Source organism: Carassius carassius, chromosome 1, assembly GCF_963082965.1.
Source record: "Carassius carassius chromosome 1, fCarCar2.1, whole genome shotgun sequence".
In the NCBI taxonomy this organism is placed as follows: domain Eukaryota; kingdom Metazoa; phylum Chordata; class Actinopteri; order Cypriniformes; family Cyprinidae; genus Carassius; species Carassius carassius.
In genome coordinates this window covers 37,933,083-37,940,985 of record NC_081755.1, presented here as the reverse complement: position 1 = coordinate 37,940,985, position 7,903 = coordinate 37,933,083, and the positions used below count along the sequence as shown (strand labels likewise).

Below are 7,903 nucleotides of genomic sequence, written 5' to 3'. Positions count from 1 at the left end.
TCTTGGCGTTTTTTTTGTTGTTTTTCTTTAAAGATGGTTTTCCCCATTCCTTCCTTCAGTTAAGAGAGTGGTGTACTGATCTTTTATGTTCATTATAAATCTCATAAATATTACATAGAATTGCATTGAAATTATTGAGTTAGCACAGGAAGCATTCAGCATGTTAAACCTCAGCAAGTAATAATGTTTATTTTATTAGTTTCAGTTGCAGTTTATTACAAATTGAATGAAAGGTACCCGCACTGATTAAAGAAAAGCAATCTATGACCAGCATATAAATTCAGACAAAATTCAGGTTTTGGTTCATCCAGAACCAGTTTGCTAATTGCATCATTATAAAATCATTAAACCACTATGTTAATCTAAACATAATCTTGGAAAAAATTATAGAAAACTGCATTAAACAAAAGATGAAAAGGCAAGCAATATGAACTATAGACATTTTGTTCTTATGTCTAGACAATCTTGAGGTCCTTCATTGCAGATTCAAGGATCTGAAACAGAATTAACAAAATAATTATAATCATCTTTATGCATTTTTGACTTCTGCTAACAAATTAATAATTATGAAATGCTCAAAAGTTCAACAAGTACCTTTACATCCCAAATAGTCATGCCTCCGTCCATACCAGTGGTGCAGAATTTGGCGCACTGTGCTTTTCCTCCATTAAGAATTGAGATTTGGCTAAGAAGTGAACAAAAAATTGCATTAACAGATCGTAATGTCTATTGTTCTATACTAATGTTTCGATTTGAAGTATTTTCAGCACCACTAGTGGCAGCAAACAGAATTTTATCTGTTAATATTTAACAGTCCATACTGTGATTTTAGGGGTCGAGCTATTTCAGCAATAAAAGGCAGAGAGTGTTTGAAACTTGTTTTTAAACTCTTAGCGTTCCACCTGCTGGATGTTTTGCATTGAGTTAAATCTGACAGGAATGCTTTAATGCCACAGTGGATCAGAAATGACAAAATTTCAACTTAAAAAGAACGAAACTGACAAGACTTCTTGAATATGCCATACCTGATGCTGTTCTTGTGCACAGACTCCAGGACAGCTTCTTTGCTGTCAGTGGTGGCTTTCTTATCCAGGTTCTGGAAGCGTTCTCTGGCTGACATGCCCTTCTGAGCACTCTGTTTGGGTATGTCGAGTTTTCCTCCAAAAGACAAGGCTGCTTTGTTCGAATCATAGACAAACAACACAGGGTAGCAGTCATGGCCCTGAAAAAGATATGAAAATGAGGGGACAATCTAAACAGATTACTTTTGCATCAAGGCCTGACATCTGAAGATACTTACAGCTGCCACTAGGCTGTTCTCAGTAATGAAAGTCACGCACAGAAGAGGCAAGGTTTCTGAAGTCAGACTGGCACAGCTGGCGAGATGAAAGGAAATGATTTGGCAAATATGATTTTGAATGGTTTTCAAAGCAAAGTTTGTGCAGGGTCAGATTTGAAAGGCAATACTCACACAGAAGTCTTTCCTCCCTCAGCCACTGCCACGGTGCTGTCATGGCTGGCCCAGGCCACACGATTGCCGCTGTCCGAGAAACAGACACCGTGTACCCAACCTGCGGTTCCAGTAGATTCGAACATGACCTCTCCAAAGGGCATTTTAGAGCCCCACGCTGTTGGAGCAGGCTTCTCTTCTACTTCCTTTATGTAAGCAGAAAAGATCCTGGATTGGGAATTAACAAATGGGACGTTCACATAACAGTCATATTCATAAAAGAGACATAATAATGCAGGGAAGAGTTAGCCTAACCTGCATTTAAAGTCACATGATCCAGCTGCCAAAAGGACGTTGTTGGGGTGCCAGTCCAAACAAAGGATGGTGGAGCGGATGGGCTTCTTAATGTGCTTGCACACCCACCTAGAATTATAAGACATAACTTCTTTAAGTATCTTGGATACACCCAATAAAACCAATTGATTCATCTGTGTTATTTGACAGTAACGAATGCCAGCTGAAATGATAAAATGTGGCTCATAATACAGTATTGTAAGCCTAGTTCTGGTCCTCAAATTGAGTAAGAGTGTTGGTATAACAGTCAGCACTGGGATTTTTTTTACTAGTATTTCTCTGTAATTTCTGGAGGTTACATTGTTACGGTTGGTGGTGACAGGCGACTAGTATCTTAATAAGTGAGTCGCAGAGTCATTCATTCATATAATTTGTTCAAACCACTGGATGCTTCTCAATTAGAAGGTTGCATATCTTTGTGAGGTGATTCATTCAGGAACTAAACAAGTGACTTTTGCTGAATTCAGAACAGCATATCATATGTACTACTTTTACCATATCTTTCCACAGCAGAAGTAATAAGAATATGGTAGTATGTGGTTCTGAATCAAAGTCCCTTTCAAGGATTATTTTATATATTCCTGCAGTCTTTGTTCCGAATTCAGCACATAGTGATTCATTAAATCATTCACTCAACTGATAATTTTATTTTATTTTTTAAAAGAAAGAAAGAAATTCCAGCAATTAAATGAAAGCTACTGAATTCTGAACAGCATACAACCATTTTCATGCTTTTACCATATCTTTGCATGGCAGAAATAATAAGAGCAGTATGCTAGTATGGGGTTCTGAGTACAACACACATATAAGTGTCATATTACACATCGAGTCATATTAACTATTAACATAACTGATTGTATTTAAAATAATAATAATTATTATTATTTAGTTACTCAACAAGGAGCTATATGTATGAGTAAGTTATTAAATCATTAATTCAACTGAATCATTCAAAAGCACTGAGTGATTCAGGGATAAAACAAATAAGTGAGTCATAGGATCGTTCATTAAACCGATTCATTCAAAGCTTCATTAAGCACCGCAAACCAACGAATTCATCGGTAAAGAATTCCGCTCAGCCTTTGTTTGTCTATTCTCTCTCCACCAATGAAATAGTTCTTGTGACTTGTATTTAAAAAGCTATTCATTATTAACTTCGAGTTCGCTTGTATTAAAGCAATATTCGCGCTGTTGGTCTATCAGCAAGAGTATGAATGCCTAAGATTGGAATTCACACCAACAGCCGAAGGATTAAACATTTCGAGTTAAATGGTTACTCGATCGTCTCAATGATATCACATCACATGAGTTAATGTGTAACCTGTAATCCAATGACTGAATGTGACGACTAAAGATTCAACGCGGTTGGTGAGTACCAGCATCCTCTGCTGCATTAAACTGGGTTATTTCAAAATAAGAGAGAACCCATCTGCCTCATAACATAAGTAGATTAACATTTCAGCCAGAAAAGGCTCACTATCCATCCAATATTCCTGTCTGATGCGATGATACTCACCAGTCATTATCCTGCTCAAAATAGCAGACTGAGATCAGACGTGAGCCACTGCCCACTGCAAACTTGTTTTCTTTAGGAGACCATTTCACACAGCGGGCAGCACGGTTGATCCTGAGAATGACCAGCGTGGGCTTCCATGCGTCTCCCTTCAGGGTCCAGACGTACGCATTGCGGTCAGTGCCACAGGTCACGATACGATTGCTCTCTGGGGCCCAGTCAATGCCTGGGTGATGAGGAAACGGCTTGGATGAGATGGCGTTGGTCACATTAATGCTCTGTGGCTGTGTAGGTCAGATGAATCTTCTAGACTTACCAGTAACCTGGCCATTGTGCTCTTTCAGCACATGGATTTTGTTCCAATTGCTTCCGTCTTTCTTGTAGATATGGACTTCATGGTTATTAGGACACAGTGCAATTTCTAAAGAAAACAGGAATCCGTTTATAAAATATTCAACACAAGTATATGACAAAAATACCTTGGCTTGATGGATTGGATAACAGCCTAAATATTTTATTAGCAAGTACTTGTTTATTCAAGGTTTATATGTGCCAGTTTCCTATGGCCTCCATAACTCAAATGATAAATAATATCTGTATAACTTTGTGGATTGTTGAGGAAAGGTTGGATTTATGATGGTGGGATATATTTAGTCTGGCGTACAAAAGAGTAGGTGAAAAGTTTCCATAGACTATTATTGAAATGGAGCTTTCGGAGCAATGCAGACCTACCCAAAACAGCTTGGCAACCACCTGCAACACCCTAATATTATAAGTTTAAGCCTGCAAACATAGTATGTTTCTGAATAGTGTTAAATAAATGGGCCTGTCACAATACCTACACTACTTCGGAGCAGTATTTTTGAGGCTATCAAATATGCATCAAATAATTTGCTAGATGCACAGGAAAAGTTTCTAGTGTAAGTTAAATTAATTAGATAATGCATATAATGTGGTAGAAAATGTTAAGTGTTTATTTTCATTGGTGCAGAGATGTGTAATTTGTCAAATGTTTTCAGCTGCATTTTGCTACTTAATTAAAAGCTCCAGAATTTAATTGTGCATTAGTAGAGAGTGCTGAACATACATTAAAGGGTTAGTTCACCCAGATAGCAAATTTATGTAATTAATAACTTACCCTGATGTTGTTTCAAACCCGTAAAACCTCCGTTTATCTTTGGAACATTGTTTAAGATATTGTTTAAGATATTTTAGATTTAGTCCGAGAGCTCTCAGTCCCTCCATTGAAGGTGTGTGTATGGTATACTGTCCATGTCCAGAAAGGTAAGAAAAACATCATCAAAGTAGTCCATGTGACATCAGAGGGTCGGTTTGAATTTTTTGAAGTATCGAAAATACATTTTGGTCCAAAAATAGCAAAAACGACGAGTTTATTCAGCATTGTTTTCTCTTCCGTGTCTGTTGTGAGAGAGAGTTTGAAACAAAGCAGCTGGATATCCGGTTCGCGAACGAATCATTCAGTTCACCAAATCAAACTGAATCATTTTAAACGGTTCGCATCTCTAATACGCATTAATCCACAAATGACTTAAGCTGTTAACTTTTTTTTAATGTGGCTGACACTCCCTCTGAGTTCAAACAAACAAACATTTGCAATGATTGCCCTTGATTCAAGCCTTCGGTTTACCCGCGCTCATAACACTAGCACAGAATCAATTCAGAATCAATCACCAAAAGAATCAGTTCAGTTCAGACGCCCTGTGTGTCGGTCTGCTTCACGCTGAATCACACATGCGCAGTATCATCAGCTCCTCGGTTCACGAATCGGACGCGTCTGACAGAAACGGTTCTTGACTCGTGAATGAGTCAATGTTTTGTTCGTTATCTGACTCGACTCGGTGTTCATCTTCAGTTCTCTCTTCACAGCAGTTCAGTCAGTGTACTGTTTGAGTACATGAATTACTCCGGGATATTGGTTTGTTTGAACTCAGAGGGAGTGTCAGCCACATTAAAAAGTTAACAGCTTAAGTCATTTGTGGATTCATGCGTATTAGAGATGCAAACCGTTTAAAACGATTCAGTTCGATTTGGTGAACTGAATGATTCGTTCGCGAACCGGATATCCAGACTGCTTTGATTTGAACTCTCTCTCACAACAGACACGGAAGAGAAGACAATGCTGAATAAACTAGTTGGTTTTGCTATTTTTGGACCAAAATGTATTTTCGATGCTTCAAAAAATTCAAACTGACCCTCTGATGTCACATGGACTACTTTGATGTTGTTTTTCTTACCTTTCTGGACATGGACAGTATACCGTACACACAGCTTCAATGGAGGGACTGAGAGCTCTCGGACTAAATCTAAAATATCTTAAACTGTGTTCCAAAGATAAACGGAGGTCTTACGGGTTTGAAACAACATGAGGGTAAGTTATTAATTACATAAAGTTGCTATCTGGGTGAACTAACCCTTTAATACATTTATTTTAAAGTGCAATCTATTCGAAAATCTGAAAGTATAATTTAAGGACTGTAAAAAGTTTACTTGCATTTTATGTTCTACATATAAACTTGAAGTCTACACACTAACATGAACACTTGGGACTAATATTGCAAGTATGTCACATTAGCAGCAAGTGATCAAATGCAAAGGCTACATGTGTGGGTATTGGGAACAGGCCAAAGCTGGATTCTGACAGAGCCTATATTTCCCGCTACAGCAGACGTGCTCAAACATTTTTCATAGGTGAGCTAGAAAACCTTCATGTTTTTAACAGCAGCAGTTAAACCTAAAAGTCATTCTCAGTCTTCTCATTTCCCTGATGTTGCTCTGTGGTCTGCTGGAGACGTACGGCATCAGCAACAAAGCACCATTCATGGTAAAACAGGAAGTCTGGGGGGAATTAGTCATTACTGTTTCTCTCATCAGCATGGAAAGAAAAGCAGGACGGCAGCAGTGAAAAGACACATCTTTGACTATATTTTTGCTCTTTTAAGACAGTTTTTTAAACTCTTAAAACATAGTCCTGAATGATTTGGATTTTTGAGAGCACTTCACGTCGATGCTGAAGGACTCTAACTGGCATCATAAACCACATAGCCTTAATACAAGTGCGCATGTGGCGTGCATGTTCATGTATGTATTTGACATTTCTAGAAGGATTTGCAGCTTTTCATCCAAAATGTTGTTTTCGTCAGAACAGTGTAGACATTCAGTAAGGAGCCTAATGGGCTCTCAAGGGCCAAATGGGAGTTCACAGCACAATTTAAAACTAATAAATGTTAAAAGTCACATAATATGAGTAACAAGACCATCTCTGTGAAGAAATGTTAAACATTAGTTCATGAAAATCAGTGCACAGTCTCATCAGACTCTCTTCAGAAGAATCCTCAAAAGAAATATTTGTTTCATGATCAGATGAGCTTTGGAGACAAATCATTTGTGTATTCAGCAGTGAAGCTCCCACATGATTACACAGTTCAGATGCTGAAGTATATCTTTAGTCCTAGACACTGGGAACCGCTCTAAAGACGTAAAGGATGCTGCGAGTGTGAGAACTTACGAGTTCGGTCCTTGTTCCAGGCATGGCAGCTGATAGGTTCAAGAAGAAAACTGTGATAAGACATGGCTTCTTTTTCCTGCGAATTAAATTTGAGGTAATTTTGAGATGAAATTGTGAAAATGAGGTTTAATCAAACTACTGCAACATGACTGCTTATTCACTTCCGTAGACATGCTACTAAAATGGAGAAGTTTAGAACTTCCTTTTAAAATTCTTTCCGGGTTTTTGACTTATCTGTTATACTTAAAACAAAAGTCAAACATCAAAGTCCCCCCCCCACACAATGTAGTAAATTAAAACCAGACCAGAAAGGAATGTGACAAAGCCACATGCTCCACTTACAAGAAAAACACACAAAAACACCTCCACTATCTTTGATAGTTTCTGTTTAAAACATAACGGTTCTCTCTGCTGAGGGAGTTTGCAGCCATGTGAGACAGTAGACCATATCAAACCTCTCACTACAGCTAAAAAACCACCGAAATACTAAAACATGCTTTCTAGTTGTCATTCTGCATGTTAGTGCATGTTAGTCAGGCACAAACACCAGCAAAACCAGACTGCTTCACATCTGAAAAAAGAAAAAATCTCCCAAAGTCAGATAATCAAAACCATGTTTTCCTACTTACCCAGGAAACCGTAAAAATCTGAGAGATGTTGGGGGGGGGTTGACAAAGTCTGCAACAGAAGCCCGAGTTCGTGGACTCTGAGCAGTCAACACAAACGCTGGCTTTGCTCTGAATGAACTAAAGTATTTCCTTAGTCGTTTTTCTCTCCAGATATGCACTACTTCCCCTTCCCTGTTAGAAACATATAACCACTTCCTTGTGTGGGCGGCTGTCTGCTGGTTCAACTCCCCTTCACATTCTCTTCGCTTGCATGCTTTTAAACCCTCCGTCTGCAAAGCTGATTTATGGTAACTAGCTTAATGCACTGTAATAATTCACAGGAGTCGTAACATAAAAAAACTGTACAGCCCAAACTTGGGTTGCAATCTGAGAGCTGTGTATATCTAGTAGCATATGAAAACCAGTCAATGACAAAGGCATTGAATCAAACA

General features: G+C 38.3%; 1 protein-coding gene across 1 annotated transcript; it reads right to left on the bottom strand.

The window, feature by feature from the left end:
• Positions 1-158: 158 nt before the first annotated feature.
• Positions 159-7,621, bottom strand: LOC132149468 (actin-related protein 2/3 complex subunit 1B-like). The gene is made up of 10 exons (XM_059558735.1): positions 7,473-7,621; positions 6,844-6,919; positions 3,634-3,738; positions 3,321-3,543; positions 1,766-1,873; positions 1,472-1,678; positions 1,301-1,376; positions 1,026-1,222; positions 595-685; positions 159-494 (listed from the first exon to the last, which is right to left on the bottom strand). Exons 2-10 carry the CDS (start codon positions 6,905-6,907, stop codon positions 456-458), a joined length of 1,110 nt encoding a protein of 369 aa, XP_059414718.1. The 5' UTR covers positions 6,908-6,919; positions 7,473-7,621; the 3' UTR covers positions 159-455.
• Positions 7,622-7,903: the final 282 nt, after the last annotated feature.